We start from the raw sequence: 17565 nt of genomic DNA on the forward strand, positions 1-17565 counted from the left end.
TTATCTTATTACTGTCATTGATACATTATATATCCTTGACTAGTTGCTTTCTTTGACAGATCTGTTTCCCACAGTGGTATTGAATAATTTCAATTTATCCTTAACTTCCACTCCTAATCAGAACCTCCAACTCCTTTTAAAAATGTTAATCAGCAAGTCATGACTGCATTAATTGAAAATTGCTATGCATAGCCATTACTTTATCTGAATTTTTCAATATAAAAAATCTTGGTGAGTAAATTTTTCTGATCTTCAGTGATGTTTAACCCTGTTATTGTTCTGCTTTCATTGTCTAATTCTCTGTCTGTAAAATCATAATCATTACCTTAACATTTTAAAAAAAAATCATATTTCTACTCTACCATCTCTTCTGTTAGGTTGGCTAATTTTGTATGTTATATGTCATATTTAACCTCTTCAGTGATCTGTATAACAACAGTATGACCTTTCTCAGATTTATTCTTAGATGTCCTTGAGATGCACCTTTAATTATAAATGTCTTTAGATACTTCAGCTGAATTGTGATTCATTAGTTTTTCTGTTATAGCACATTTCATGTTTTCATTTCAAATGTTCCTTTCATATGGCAACATGGTTTGATGCCTTCAGCAAATTGTGAAATATTATGCAAAAGTATCTGTATTACTAACAGTGCTGTTTGAAAGGACTTTGCCAAATCTGCATTCATTGTTTTAGAAAAACAAATATAAGGCAGATAACAAATATAGCACTTTTCATTGATCATAGAAGGTTGAGGGGTGACCTTATTGAGGTTTATAAAATCATGAGGGGCATAGATAAGGTGAATGACAAAGGTCTTTTCCCTAGGGTAGGGGAATCCAAAACTAGGGGGCATATTTTTAAGGTAAGAGGAGAAAGATTTAAAAAGGTCATGAGGTGAAACTTTTTTACACTGGGAGTGGTTTGTGTGTGGGACGAACTGCCAGTGAAAGTGGGGGATGTAGGTACAGTTACAATTTATAAAAGATATTTGAATAAGTTCATGAACAGAAAGGTTTGGAGGGATATGGGCCAAATGCAGGCAGACGGGACTAGTTTTGTTTGGGAACATGGTCGGCTTTAACTAGTTGGACCAAAGGGTCTGCTTCCATGCTCTATAACTCTGTGACTGTAATTTTCACAGGCTGCTGGAAGTGTGTTTACATCATTCAAATTTTACCTGCACTTTACATGGACAGGTAATGGGACACTACAGAATGATTGCGATGTAAACAAAATATCCTTAATGTGTGAAGAATTTGATTGTGAAATTGTTAAGGAGGAATACATCAAAAAAGAACAATAGACTGGAAAATTTCTGTACAGCTTGTGTGTAAGAGCAGCTTTGTATCTTTTCATTCAAGGAAATTTATTCATAATGCATTTATATCTGTTTTATTTGGAAGTGTCACAATATGCAAAATACTCTGATCATTTGCATTACTTCAGACATGAATGTAGCTCTGCCCCAGTTAGAGATCACTGTATTACAAAGGTTCTGCCAGCCTCTATATGCTGATTCTTTACTCTCCACTAATCCCTCTTGCCCTTTTCCCATCCATTCCACACCAAGCATTTAGATGAACTAAGTGGCTACAATAGTTTTTTCCAAACAATAGGACCCAATCATAGAAAAAGGAGAGGAGCAATATTTCTACTTAACAATTTATAAGTGAAAATCCTCACACATTAAGGACATTTTGTTCCAATTACTGACATTTTGCAGGTGTCTTGTTGATTCTAAGTGATTGTGAGCTTAGTATATTAAAACTGAAATGCACAATAACAAAAAAAATGCAAGGGCAAAAGTTATCAATTGAATGCTTTCCAGCTAACTTTGATTAGCGACATTGCTAGTTTACTTTTGAGGGAGGCCTGTACCATTTGCCAACTAATGCCATACTGAACGTCAACTGCTTTAGTCCACTGCTGGAGGCTACTTACTTTGCACAGCGAGTCTATGAAACCTAGGCAGGAATTGGCCTTATCTGAGCAACAGATGTATTCCCTTGCACTGGGTTATATAGTGGAAATCATCCACTATATGTATTGGAGGCCAATATGTATTGGATAAGATACTTCATGAAATGGAGCCACAGCAACTTAGAAGATTTTTGGAAATTCACAAAGGCTATTTGATTTTGAAAGTAGGAAGAGAGTTGCTTAGTCTGTTGGCTGCAGTTCCACATTGGCAGAAATAGTGTAGATTTTCACAAACAAAAACGAGTGCAAGTGCAGAAGGACTAATAACGAATAAGAAGGATTGGACTTTTAAAAAGATGGATCATGTATTTTAGATAATGTGTGGTTCAAAAATTGGAAGTCTTGGAGTTTGCTGCATGGATTGGTTGGACTGAACAGCCTGTTTCTCCAGCATATGTGGTGTGGAAAAGCTACAGATCTGAATACATCTTGACAGAAGCTATGTGAAAAGTTTGTGTGTGTGTGTGGTTTACATTTTGAATTTTTTTAAATATAAAGTTGGTCTTGTCATCCTGGATGTTTATTTCATCATTTTCTGTCACATACACTATAAATCTCACAATGAGGTGGAATGTATCCTGTCACGTTTGGTTGAAAATGTTACAGTCTTGTCTGTCATTGATTTAAATGCACATGTGGCCCATCAATTCTACATTGCACTTCAGAATGAAGTAGCAGTTCTTGTGTTCTGGTGCATACCTGTAAAGGTTGGCTTTGGTAGCGAAGCATATTATGAACATGAAATCTTGCATTTGATTTCTTGTCCAATATAATTTAATGCAATTATAGAATAGAACCATAAATTTATTACGACACACATGGAGGCCATTTTTCCTATCATGTCTATGCTAGCAGTATGGAAGAGCAACCTAGTTTGCCCCATTCCCCTTCCTTTTCTCCATTACCCTGAAAAATGTTTTCTCTTTAAACTGATTATGCAGTCCCTTGTTGAAAGCCACAATTGAGCCTATGTGGGCACTATGTTCCAGATTCCAACTGTTCACTTAATTTAAAAAAAAATTTATATCATTTTGCCATTACTTGCTTAGCCAGTCACCCAGATTGTTTGGCACTGGTTCTTGATCCCTTCAAAGCAGGAACAATTTCCTCTCCTGTCCAGATTGTTTTATGAATAAAGCAGATAGTGTTCAATGAAATAAGTACACCTTGTTACAATAGTGGTAAAAAGGACTATCAAGTTTTAATGCCCATAATTTGATTGTTATACCTGAGATCTCTTGTAGATTAAATTCTTTTAACAAAACAATAAATGCTGATTTAAAATGGCTGTGACCGTCATCTGACCACAGATTGAGGCAAGTCCAGGAGATCAATATGGAATAAAAAAACTGTCTGCAATGAAATTATCATCTTATATGAAGTCATTGAAACTAGGCAACTGAGTAATTATCAAGAAACTCAGATTTGTATCTGTTCTTTTAATTCACACTTGCGTGATCATTTTAATTATTGGGAGATGAAAGGTTTGCCTGCCAGTTAGCCGGCCTTGAAAGATAACGAAACTAGACTCAGGAATACACACTGAACTGTATTTCAACAGCTATTTTGAGCAGCAGGGCAGAGAGAAGGTAAGTCGATTCATTGGCAAGAATTGAAAGACTCTGTTTCTCTCACCATCAGGAACGATGCATTCAGTGATAAAAGATATTGAATAAACAACCTTTCATCAAGAACTGTAAGATATCTATAAACTGTGTCACTGCTGGTACTGCCACTCAACAATTAAACAACTGTGGTCTCAAGTTAACACAGTAACACTTCAAGGATGAAGGACTTTTAAACGGTGTAGCCGTTATTCTATCTCATAACAGACAGCCTCCCCTTTTAAACATATTATTTCTGTTTGTGTGTAGTTGATGTTGTGATTTTATCTTTTCTCAGCATTAGTAGGTGAGAAGATTCTCCTTTCCTTCACTCGAGAAAACCTTGTAATTGGCTCATTATTTTTTAATCTCATTAACTACCGTTTTAATTGAAGTGTGATGACTGTGTGCAAAAAATGAAATTGACCAACTGAGAAAGGTTTAAAGCGAGGGAAACTGAAACATACAACCAGTATAATTCATTTTGTGAGTGCTATTCGAATAATGCATTTTCACTAATTTAAGCAATTTAAAACTTAGAAAATAAATAGTTGAATCACTCTAGCTGTTAAAATGCTGGACTGCACTGGTGCAAAAGTACAGCAGAGGGGATAGACAATTTTATTTCATCACAGATCTGTCATCAGTACCATAAAATGTATGACTGCATTGGCTAATTTTGGTACCTGAGGTTAGTTACCAAAAATAGGATTGTCGTCAATGAAAGGAAGTGTTGGAAAGCCCCTGTTGACAGGTAGCACACAGGATACTGAAGTAAGTAACTTGCATGACATTAGTGTGTCAAACATCTTTATCAAGCAATGATGACAGACCTAGGTGTGATCATCGCAAAGTTTTGCTTTGTCTATTTTGGGCTTTTCAAAGTCTTCGTGTTATATATTGCTTAGTAGTTTTCAAAGAATAATATTGAATTAATTGACCACGTCCATAGGGAGAAGATCCAGTTTATCAGAAACGAGGGAACTAGTGGATTGGGGCGCTTATCCAGTGATGCAGATCTTGTTATGCTATTAAGGTAGGTGCATCACATGTGACTGCTGAATGTACCTTGTGAAAAAGATGTTGTACATTGTGTCAAAAGTTTAACTGTTCCTCTAGGGCCATGTATTGACTGGCAGAAAACATGATTATTGAATAACATACATCCATCTAATCGAGTTGCAGCTTAATTGAGACTGGCATATTTAAAAGGGCTTGAGGGATGGCTAGTTTGAAAGCTTGATCACTTAGTCCCTGCTGGCTGAATTTCTGATCTGAGTTGCACTCAAATAGTGAACAAAATCCAATTGTTTCAAGTTAGATTTGAGAAAAAAAGTGAAAAATACTTGTCTGTCCTCACACCTGGATAGTCTGTGTCAGAGTTGACATTATAGCTATGTAACTGCTTGCTTCTTCGGTTTTGATAATACACGGCAAAGGAAGGCCTGAGAAAAGACCAAACTACATTAAGTATAGCAGTGACTTTCAAAATGTGTACTATAAAAAATTTAATGGTTCAAACAGCTAATTATAAAATTAGATAGTGTTAATTTCATAATATCAGATCTCTGTGTTTTCCCATTGGAAGCTTGAGGAATTTCAGATGATTTATTCTGTAAAGGAGTTTTAAATTGTCCCTTAGTTTTGAGTGATAAGTTACTTGTTTCATGCATTCTTACCTTGTACCACCAATGGTTTTGACAGAACTGGCATTAGAGTAGGTGAGTAAAAGATTCTTTAATTGGAAGTGAGGCAGGTTAAACAGTTACGCGTGCTTTCTTGAAGTGTTGCATTTTCAAATGCTCTGGATATTCTAGTTTTTCAGACCAGATGATGATTTTAGCTAGTGTTGTCTATGCTGCTACCAATACTTTCTACGTATATGTTCTCTGAGTCCTTGTGATCTATCTGGTTCTTTAATGGCCTTTAGAGAAGAAAATGTATTGTCCTTTACCTGACCCAGATATGAATCTGGATCCACAGCAATGTGGTTGATTCTCAACTGCCCTTTGAAATGATCTAGCAAACTATCCAGTTCAAGGACAATTAGGGATGGCCAACTATGGCCACATCCTATGAAAGGAAATAAACCCAGTATTTCCTTTATTCCAACATAGCTGACCTCTATGATTCTGATCATCATTGATGTTCCACCATGAGTTGATGGAGCCTTATAAAAGCTTCTACCACCTTTGACTTCTTGTAGGTTAACAACTTTCACCCATTTGATTATGATTGAGATCAGTACGCAACTTTCTACTCAGAAGTGAGAATTCATGGTTGTGAAGTACATATAGTTTTTGTACAATTTCATATTCCTTGCGTCGGACCGTTGCTTGTAACTTATCTTTAAATGTTATGCCCCGGATCATGTAGTTGTGCTCCTGTTGACTGTAGACAACGTTTTCTTAACCAAGACTCACTTTCCAACCACAGATCATAACCCCAGATCACCTATGACCACATTAAACTTTAATTCTAAAATGTGGTTTTCAGAAGAGGACTTGCAGCCAAAATGATTCTGGATGTATACTCAATGGTTGACTGGGGTGGGTGAGCCTGAGGTGTCATACCTAACAAGGTGTCAAGGAAGCTTCAAAGGGATAGATGTAAAAGGGAGCAGTGCACCACAAACTGAATTGTAATTCTCCATGAGTAAATTAGACATGCTGGTAAAAGAAGACAGCAGTCTGAGTGAGGGGTATTTTTCCATTTTCTCCTTTCAGGAATACACAGGGACACAGATTAGAAGTGAGCTTCAACTCTGGTTTATGGGGCGGCATGGTGGCTCAGTGGTTAGCACTGCTGCCTTACAGTGCCAGGGACCCGGGTTCGATTCCAGCCTTGGGCGACTGTCTCTGCTGAGTTTGCACGTTCTCCCCGTGTATGCGTGGGTTTGCACTGGGTGCTCTGGTTTCCTCCCACGGTCCAAACATGTGCAAATCAGGTGGATTGGCCATGCTAAATTACCCATAGTATTCAGGGATGTGCGGGTTAAGCATGAGAAATGCAGGGTTACAGGGATGGGTCTGGGTGGGATGCTCTTTGGAGAGTCGGTGTCGACTTGTTGGGCCGAATGGCCTGTTTCTGCACTGTAGGGATTCTAAAAATAAGTCTGTTAGTGGCCTGATATTTGTGTGTGCCCTGGTATGCTGTGAAGGTCACAGCTTTGAGAACAGCCATTAAAAACCCCTGCACTGAAGGCAAAGAAAAGGAAAATATGCTGTTTTTGTTCTGAGTGCTGCCAGCCAGCCCCTGGACAAAGGAATTTCAATCAACCTGCAAAGCCAAGGATCACAAAATCAACTGTTCTCTCCCAGTGTCACTGCTGCCGATAACATCCATTTTAATATATGGAACATTCGACTATCTACTCTTCACAAATAACTCATAGACCATTTTTTATTTAAACTTTGTTCTCATTTTGGAATTACTTCTAATCAAAGATTTCTAATTGGTGTGTATATGTGTTCCATTGTTATTTCTTCTTGAGTTTAGTAACAAATAAACTCACCGTTTTGGTAACTCAAAAAAAATCTGGTTAAATCGGCACCTTTTTAAGGCATAAATCCATTTCGTCTGGGAGAAAGATATCACAAGGGAAGGGATTCTTTTGTAAATTAACCTGTTGCAACCAACCCAGGGGAGATATGAATAAAGAAAGGGTACCAGTATATCCTTCTACACCATGAGCTGGCACGTGTTGAATGCCAATGTCCATGGATGTGGTGTGCGCATATGGTCAATGACCTGAGAACATGGAAATCCTTTGGAGAAAGCAAAGAGCTGAAATCACCAGGTCTGATCTCAATGTCGAGGAGTCTCTGCATCTGGTTTGCTTGCGGCTAGTACAATAGAAAGCTGCATATTAATGAGGTGAGATCTGCAAATAAGCAACTCACCACTGCTTAGTGAGAATCTACCTTGATACCTGGAACTCAGTCAAAAGATGCGGCGAGTTGTTGCCCAAGACTAGGTCCTCCTAACAGTCTCTGTAATAATCTACACCATATCCTTCAAACATGTGAATAGTTGCAGAGATGTAATAAACTATGTCTTTTTTACTATGGGCAGGATCTCACAGGGGCTATTGCGAGAAATGTGGTAGAATTGCACAAGAAGTTCACTGAGGCCTATCTCTTTGTCATAGTTACATAGGATTTCATTTGTAAATTTGGTAAGAGCTATTCCTGTAAAGTGACAGATCAGAAATCTGATTGGAGGGATTCAAACACGGATTTTCAGAAAATGGGTATGAATTTTGGGAGGCAAGAACACTTCAGTGAGAGAAGGGAATTTGGAGTTTGTTTGTTAGTTTGCAAGTACAGCAAGCGATTAGGAAGGCCTATAGGATGTTGTGTTTATTACGAGCAGAGCAAAATATAAAAGTAGGGGAAATTGTATTGCAGCTATGCAGGGCTATGGTAAGACCACATCTGAAGTGGTGTGTACAGTTTTGGTCTCCTTATTTGAACAATAATAAAATTGCACGAGGAACTTTTCAAAAAAGGTTCACTCAATTCATTCCCAGGATGACGATCTTATTTTGTGAAGAAGGTTTGAACAACTTAGACCTTTAGCCATTGGACTTCAGAAGAATGAGTGGTGATCTTATTAAAATATGTGCAATCTTGAGAGGTTCTAGCAGGGTGCATTCTGAGAGAATGTTGCCCCGTGTAGAAGAGACGAAGACTAGGGAGCACAGTTTAAGAATGAAAGGTCTCATTTTTGAGGCAGAGATGATGAGAAGCTTTTTCTCTGAGTATCGTTAGTCTGCGGAATTCTCTTCCCCAGTAGACAGTGGAGGCTGGGAATTGAATTTATTCAAGGTTGAGTTAGATTGACTTTGTTGTCAAAAGAGTCAAAGGTTATGGGAGGCAGACCACGATCAGCCATGATCTTACTGAATGGTGGAGCAAGCTCAAACAGCCAAATAGACTATTCCTGCTCCTAACTCCCTTGTTACTATTCGACAGGATATTTATTTGCAAGGACACTGGGGTCAAGGTTGGGGTTTTGAGGATAGGAGTAATAACGGCAGATTTAAAGGAGAAAAGAGTCAATGTTAGAAATGCATGCCCCTTTAAGAGTAAACCAGGACAGTTCCAGAGTTAACTGAGAGTAGGTGATGTTGATTGAACTTTGTACTATAAGAGTCCACATTACAAAGAAGAGGAGGTGCTGGAGGTCTTAATATACATAAAGGTAGATAAATCCCTGGGACCTGATCTAGTGCATCCCAGGACATTGTGAGAACCTAGGGAAAAAATTGCGGGGCCCCTAGCAGAGATATTTGTGTCATCAACAGCCATGGGTGAAGTGCCAGAAGACTGGAGGGTGGTTAATGTTGTGCCATTATTTAAGAAAGACTGCAAGGAAAAGCCAGGGAACTACAGATCAGTGAGCCTGACATCAGTGGTGGATAAGTTATTGGAGGGGATTCTGAGAGACGGGAACCACATGTATTTGATCATAGAATCCCTACAGTGTGGAAACGGGCCATTCGGCCCAACAAGTCCACACCGCCCCTCTGAAGAGCATCCCACCGAGACCCACTCCCCTAATTTCCCATGTCTAACCCACCTAACCTAAACATCCCTGGGCACTATGGGCAATTTAGCACAGCCAATCCACCTAGCCTGCACGTCTTTGGACTGTGGGAGGAAACCGGAACACCCAGAGGAAACCCACGCAGACACGGGGAGAACGTGCAAACTCCACACAGACAGTCACCCAAGGGTGGAATCGAACCCGGGTCCCTGGCGCTGTGAGGCAGCAGTGCTAACCACTGAGCCACCATGTCACCCTCTTGTCTTTGGAAAGGCAAGGATTGATTAGGGGTAGTCAACATGGCTTTGTGCATGAGAAATTGTGTCTCACAAACTTGATTGACTTTTGAAGAGTGACCAAGAAGACGATGAAGGCAGAGCAATAGACATAGTCTACATATACTTTAACAAGGCCTTCAGCAATGTTTCACGTGGTAAAATGGTTAGTGAAATTTAATTACATGGGACTCAGGAAGAGCTAGCCAATTGGATACAAAATTGGCTTGTAGGTAGGAGACAGGGCGGTGGTAGAGGGTAGTTGTTCAGACTGGAGACTTGTAACCAGTGAGTGCGCAACAAGGATTGGTACCGGGCCCACTGTTATTTGTCATTTATATAAATGATTTGGATGAAATATAGGAAGCATGCTTATTAAATTTATGGATGATGGTATAAATAGACAGTGAAGAAGGTTATCTGAGAGCACAGTGGGATCTTGATCAACTGGGCCAGTGGGCTGAGGAATGGCAGATGGAGTTTAATCTAGATAAATACGAGGTGTTACAATTTGGTAAGACAAACCAAGGCAGTGCTTACACAATTAATGGTAGGGCCCTGGGGAGTGTTGTCGAATAGAGAGACCTAGGGGGTGCAAGTATATAGTTTCTTGAAAATGGAGTCATAGGTAGAACGGATGGTGACGAAGGCATTTGGCAGGCTTGCCTTCATTAGTCAGAGTATTGAGTACAGGGTTGGGCCATCATGTTACAGCTGTACAAGACATTGGTAAGGCCATATTTAGAGTAGTGTGTACAATTTTGGTCACCCTGCTATAGGATGGATGTTATTAAATTGGAAAGGGGGCAAGAAAAATTTACAAGGATATTACTGAAACTGTAGGGTTTGAGTTGTAAGGAGAACCTTGTCAGGCTGGGACCTTCCTCCTTGGAGCGTAGGAGGCTGAGGAGTGACTTTAAAGAGGTTTATAAAATTTTGGGGGACATAGATAAGGTGAATAGCTAAGGTCTTTTCCCCAGGCTAAGAGAGTCCAAAACTAGAGGGCATAGGTTTAAGGTGATGGGGAAAGATTTAAAATGGACCTAAGGGGCAACTTTTTCATACAGAGGGCGGTGCATGTATGGAACGAGCTGCCAGAGGAAATGGTAGAGGCAACTACAATTACAACCTGGGTAGGAAATATTTAGAGGGATATGGGCCAAATGCAGGTAAATGGGACCAGCTCAGTTTAGGAAACCTGGTCAGTATGGATGAGTTGGACCGAAGGATCTGTTTCTGTGCTGTATGACTCTATGACTGTAAAAGGCAAAATCCATCATAACTTGGTGTTTTTTCAAGCATTGGCTCAGCTTATTGAAATATTTATTTTTAAGCAGAATTAGGACAGTTATTTAATAAGGCAAGAGATGTTTGTGCATTTGGAGCATTCCACGGGTATGCACCTCCCCATTTAAAGTTCCAACAAAGTAAGTTCTGTGTCAAATACCATTATTGGTAAGGAGAGTGAACAGGAACTGCATATTTACTAATCACTGCTTTTAATTCTTAAAATTCTACCAATTAAACAAATGTTGTTTTCTCTTTACAGCAAAACAAAAATGAAACTAGTAATTTTTTAAATCCCATTTGGATCAGTGTGTCCTGGCAATGTGAATGATAAATAATATCTGACACATAGACCATGATTTGTAGTTCAGTTTTGTTCATTCGCAGTATACAGTAGCAATTACCAATTATATAAATTAATAACTATTTGTCATTTTAGAATATTTTATTTCTGATATTATATCTGATATCTTTGCCACCAAAAGGTCAATTATATTTGATTTGAGTTGATTTATTGTCATGTGTACCTAAGTACAGTGAAGAGCTTTTTTGTGAGCAGTACAGGCAGTTCATAATAAGCAATGACATACAGATTGTAGGCTGTTTGGACAGAGTGAGGCATATAGGTTACATGGAGTGTGCGAAGCAAGATCAACATTATCAAGATCAATATTATTTGAAGAGAGCCCAGTCATCAGTCTAATAACGTTAGGGAATTAAACAATTACTCCATTTGCCTTGCAATTCTCTTAGACATAAGATAGTTCTTTTTCAGTAAAAAAGCATTTTATATCTCACATTCTGTTTATACCCTTTTTATGAGTCAATATAAAGATGACTGTTTTAAGTTTTAGATTCCTTGCTGATGAACATTATCCCCAGTGCTATCTATAGTTGTCACATTAAAAATGAAGATATTAGCAAATAACTTTTTAAAAAATATGTAAAAAAATTTGCATAGAACCTTTCATAACCTTAGTTTGTCATTGCCAGTTAGCTTTCATTAGAATTGTAGTTGCTGACGTAATGTAGCAAATGATCTGTGCATAGTAAGGCCCCGCAAATAGCAATGATATGCATACCAGATAATTTCTTGATGGTATTGGTTGTTTGTCCAAACTTATTCCTAAATCTCCCCTTCCCTTCTCTGAATAATGCTATGGGATCTTTTGTCTGATATGTAAATTAATATCAACTATCGTATCAAGCTTAAAATAGGAATGTAGTGAGGCATGCCAACCAAATGTAGTGAGGCTGAAAATTTAACTTTGTGAAATAGTACGATAGTAATGTAAATAATGTGAAAGAAGTTGACATTTTAAAAATAATTATTTATGTTTTGGTTTCTGTCGTGGACAGTTTGTTTGAAGACGAAATTATGTCCTATGTGCCACCCCATGCCTTACTTCATCCTAGTTATTGCCAGTCTCCACGTGGCTCCCCTGTATCATCACCTCAGAACTCCCCAGGTAAATGACACATCATCTGACCATCTAATGATTAGAATGAGAAACTGTAATAGAATGTAAAAGCAAGAACAATATTTCCATGTTGGTATTTTGTAATAGCACTGATGATCTTTTAAAATATATTTCACCCATATTTATTACTTGCTTATTTGTGTTTAAGCCATATTTGTTATGTAAATTCTAAAGTAATAAAGCGTAAAAATTCAAAGGGAAAAGCAATCAAATAAAAGAAGAGAGATATAAAGGATTTGGAGGGAAAATTCCAAGAGATGGAAAAATTGCAATCCAAGGAAGTAAGGAATCTTAATTTGTCACGAGTCATTGAGCTCTATATATTTGTTACCTGTGCTCATGACATTAACACTGGTATTTTTCCAAAGTTAATTAAATAGGAGGATGGATGGAATCCGATAATATTGCAAACAACTTGAGGAGGATTAGAAGATTAACTGAAATGTGAGAACTGTCCTCCTAATGATATTTCTGTGTGTTATGAATAAAATGAAGGTCTCCCACTTGTCAGCTACACACAAGCAGGTTTATATTGTTAATTAAAGATTGGCTTTGATCAAGTGCAGTGTTTCAAACTTGAGGTGAAAATAAGTTGAGAGTTTTAAGACTGTGCTATTCTACAAGAGCTTTTAGGTAGGCCTTATTAGGGTTGCTTTTGCTATTTGCATTTTATTTTGAATGAAGTATCTAAATCTTTCTCATCTGGGAAATAAATTTAATTGCGTTGCATAGGTTTTTTTAGTGTGTGAGATCTGTTCCTGCAAAGAAACATAAAATTTATCTTCAAGTATGACATTTAAACAGTAGCTGTGGAATCAATTCTGTACACAGTGGGAAATAAAATTAAAATTAATCAAAACTATTTATAATCTTCTATGATCCAAGGCCTGCCCTCTGTATATCTCTTGTCACAAAAACAATTTATAGATGAATTGAGTCATCTATGCCTTGTTCAGTTGTTGGGTTAGAAGAGACTAAGTTCTTTCTTTGTTATGGAACATTCTCTTGTATTCTTATTCAGCACAGGTGACACATTAGAAAAATCCCAACTATAGTAGAAAATGCTGGAAATGTACATAATTTTTCTCATTATCTAACCATGAAAGATAGGTTGATATTTTGAGGTTGAATCTTGACAAGAAGCCAATTTAAATGAATTAGAAATGATCAATTAGGGTGTTACAACTTGATAGAAAATGCAATGGGAAGTGCTTTACTTATATTTGTTGTCAAACTTACCTCTGCACATTAATAATGGTATATATTATGATAAAATCAGTTTTGTTTGTTTGGGGAGAAAAAGGTTTTTTTGCCAAATTTTACATATTGCTGTTTGCAGGAACCCAACGTGCCAATGCTCGGGCTCCAGCTCCGTATAAGAGGGACTTTGAAGCTAAACTCAGAAACTTCTACAGGAAGCTGGAAACAAAGGGTTATGGACAAGGACCAGGAAAGTTAAAGTGAGTCATTAATGGGGAATACTGAGAAATAATTGGATTGATGTTTGTATTTTTAGGTCTATTCATAAATGTATGTAATTTAATAGAGGTTTTCTTCTGTGCTCATAAGATGTAGCTGTCAATGATGTCTCCAGTGCACCATTGTTCTTGTGACTCACATTGGCTACCGGTCACAACATGTTGAATTTAAAATTCTCATCATTGTTTTGAAATCCTTTCATGGCTTCTCCCTGCCTTACCTCGTGATCTCCCCTGGGTACAAACTTCTGAGATGTCTGCATTCTTTTTATGCATGCCTCATTGTAGTTACTCCACCGTTGGTGTTTCTGCCTTCTGATGCTTAGATCCCAAGCTCTCGAATGCCCTCCCTGCAACTCTCCACCATTTAAAAAAAACTTTTCCTTTTTTAAGGCGCCTCTTAAAGTCTACCTCATTGACCAAACTTTTGTTCATCTGACCAAATGTCTGCTTAGGTAACTTGACATTGTCCTTTGTTTTATATGCATTTTGTGAAGTGTCTTGGGATGTTTCATTATGTTAAAGATGCTATATAAATATAAGTAGTTGTTGTCATACGATGCTTGAAGGAAACAGACATTTTAGCTAATAAATGTTTACAGTGTGATTAATATAAGACACGTTATTGTTTTAAGTCAGGGATGCAGTCATCCTGATGCATTTTGTAACCTTCATTTGTTGATTATACTTTCCTGAGAGGTGGTTAGGTGATTTGCTCCCATGATTATACTCTGATATTAGACTGTAGGGTACCTGGAAGTGAGGCCTAAGGTGTTATTCATTCAGTATTTTTCTGCAAACCTCTTTCTTGTAAACAATTGGGTTCAAGTCAACTGTTTGCTAAGGGGAGAACAGAAATGAACATTGTTGAGCCCTGCAGTAATGAACCTGTGATGCAGTTTTTTGCTGTAACACTCTTAGCTCTGGGAAATCAGGCTGCCACAGGACATGCACCATCCTTACTTGACATTTAAATATATTTGGTTTGTGCTGGTTTTGTTCTTGCTCAGTAACAAACTGATGATTTTGATAATTCTGTGCAATTCAGGTTGATAATCAGAAGAGATCACTTGCTTGAAGATGCGTTCAATCAGATTATGGGCTGTTCCAGGAAAGATCTCCAAAGAAATAAGCTTTATGTTACATTTGTTGGGGAGGAAGGGTGAGTACATGAATAAATCAGCAAAGCGTCTGTATGGTAGAAATTTATGCAGAGTCAGTACTCTGGCTGCAATGTCAGAGGTGAGCCATGGGTGGGTCACACAGCAGTAAAATTTTAAAAATATTCTTTCACAGAAAGTGGCTGTTGCTGGTTGGGCCAGCATTTATTGCCCATCCCTAATGGCCCTCGAGAAGGTGATGATAAGCCGTCTTCTTCGGCTTTTAGGCCCAGTGACTGTGAAAGACGAGCAATGTATTTCCAAGTCAGGATGGTGTGTGGCTTGGAGAGGAGCTTGCAGGTGGTGATACTCCATGTTTTTGCTGCCCTTGCCCTTCTAGAGGTTGCACCATTAATTAGCTTGAGGAAGAACCTCTGTCCCCATTGGCAGGGTGGGGAGGTCCCAGTTCTGACAGTTGCTGTCTAATTAAATGACCATAACTTTCTAGTCCCAGCAGCACCACTGAGAGTGGAAGTCACTGCTAGGACTAGACGAACACCCAAAGCAGAGATACCATGCATTTGGATTGGTCCTGGGCCTGGTAAATCTGGAGTTTCACCAGGGCTAGTCTAGCAGTCTCCCACAGAGACATGGGGCAGGGATGCAAGGGCAAGTTTGTTTTGGCTTTGGGGAACTCTCCATCTGCCCCATTCAGCTTGGCAACACCTGGTGACAGATAATAGGCACGGCATCATTTCCATGGCATCCAAAGTTACTTCTGGGGCATGCTGAAGAAGGTGTAAAAGTCCAGCCGTATAATCCCAACCATGTTAAATGTAGAAATGAGATGGACATTGAATTAAAAACTTCTTCTTAACCCATAACCAGCTCTACCCATTGTATATATGATTTTTACATAACAGGGTAACAGCAATCAAGTACTCACACACCAAAGGCTCCTTTACCCAGCACCAATAAAATGACACTCAATCTATGTGGTACCATGCAAATTGATGTTGATTTCAAACACTATAAGCAAGAACAAATTGGTGTTCTCATACAGTCCTACACAATGGAAAATTTTATGTTGACAAAGTACAGTATATGAGGTTTATTTTACCCCGGGATTTAGTTTAATTGCCTGATTCATTCATTAAAAACTCAATTGTTTTTCTTACTGTACAGTACTTGTTCAGTACCTTTGCTATTTCCTGTTTAAATGATTTCTCATTTCTGGTTCATATTGTATTTGCTGTTTTCCTTTATATTTGTTCTGGGTAAAGCTGTTTTTCACCTTGCTTTAATTTTTCTTATCCTTTGACTTCACTTTTATTAATCACACTCTTTTTAGACTGAACTGTATTATTTTATGGTCACCTGTTCCCAATGGTAGGTTGCCTATTTGCTCCACTTCAGGACCAGGTTAATTGGTGCTTCCTTCCTTGTTCGAGTATCAACATATTGATGAGGAAACCCATGCTGAACACACTGCAAAACTGTCTTGTTGCGATAATATATTCTATCTGAGACCATTTTGAGACTAAATAATACTGTATATGCACCTCTTAAAACTATCTACAAATTCAATCTCAACTTCCTTTTCACTGTTCTGTGACAAAGTTCCAAGCTGGTTGAAGATTAAAGAATTATTCTCATTTTATTGGACTGATGGAAACTGGTGACCTCAAACTGAACAGCCAAGGATTAATTGGATCCGTACAAATTCCTCGTTCATTAATAATTGATGACCAGTATTTTGTTATTTTTTTTTAAACAGGAATATCTACAACTTCTAATAGAATGCAATTGCTTCTTCAATTGTATTTGCATTGAAAGTTCATTAAAAATGGAAACACTTGAGCAAAACCCAAATTGCAGTAGATTGTACAAAAAGAGACTTTCTTCTCTTGCAGAATAAACGCCTTCGGTCATGAATATGCAAATCATAGAATCCCTACAGTGCAGATGGAGGCCATTCAGCCTATCAAATCTGCACCAACCCTCTGAAGACATACACACACTACCCCCATAACCCCACATTTTTACTACAGTTAACCCAACTACCCTGTACACTATGGGGCAATTTAACGTGGCCAATCCACCTAATCTGCACATCTTTGGATTGTGGGAGGAAACTGGAGCACCCAGAGGAAACCCATGCAGACATGAGGAGAGCATACAACTCCACTGGGCTGCCTCATGGCTGGGCACAAGGAGGTCTTTGTTGAACACAATAGATGGTGCTCCTCCTTCGTATACCATACGAATCTCAAACCAGTTGATTTTGAATGCATGTGTTTGGAATTGCGCAACCATTTGATCTACTTGATCGCCCACACAGGTCATGCACAAGAACAAAGAGCCGTTGCTTCCAGGTGAGGATGGTCACAAACCTCTGAGGAGAAGGAGGGGACATTAGAGGAAGTGACATTGATGCAAAGAATCCATGCTTACTGGAAGTCTAAAACAAAAGCAGAAAATGTTGGAGCAGCACATTAGCCAGTGTTAAAAGATAATGATGTGAGAACATTCTGAATAGATTTGTAACTGTTTGAGAGTGAATAGCAAGATTGTCTCTTCCTATTGTACTGGCATCTGTAGATTCCAAAATATCTAGAGTGGCTTTAATTCAATATATGTCAAACTGAGCAATTAATAGTTCTATGGAACCATAGTTCATGTCATTCAGAAGAAAACAAATCAATTTCTCTTCTTTACCACCAAGGTAAAGCTGACATCTATGTTTCTTGGATGGGATACTTGCTTGGGAGCTATGAATTTGATAAACTCAGGCGGCCTTCATTAAC

The 17565-nt window shown here is 38.3% G+C and overlaps 1 protein-coding gene across 5 annotated transcripts in view; it reads left to right on the forward strand.

Annotated features, from left to right (window-relative positions):
- hecw2a (HECT, C2 and WW domain containing E3 ubiquitin protein ligase 2a) overlaps window positions 1-17565 on the forward strand; it is a 291027-nt gene that overhangs the window by 207672 nt on the left and 65790 nt on the right. For all 5 annotated transcript variants that reach the window (XM_048599375.1, XM_048599376.1, XM_048599374.1 and 2 more), the window contains exons 18-21: window positions 4540-4623; window positions 12059-12168; window positions 13520-13640; window positions 14707-14820. In XM_048599375.1, the coding sequence (XP_048455332.1) occupies window positions 4540-4623; window positions 12059-12168; window positions 13520-13640; window positions 14707-14820 (429 nt within the window). The remainder of the gene's footprint in view (window positions 1-4539; window positions 4624-12058; window positions 12169-13519; window positions 13641-14706; window positions 14821-17565) is intronic.

The sequence above is a fragment of the Rhincodon typus genome, chromosome 7 (assembly GCF_021869965.1).
Source record: "Rhincodon typus isolate 14 chromosome 7, sRhiTyp1.1, whole genome shotgun sequence".
In the NCBI taxonomy this organism is placed as follows: Eukaryota; Metazoa; Chordata; class Chondrichthyes; order Orectolobiformes; family Rhincodontidae; genus Rhincodon; species Rhincodon typus.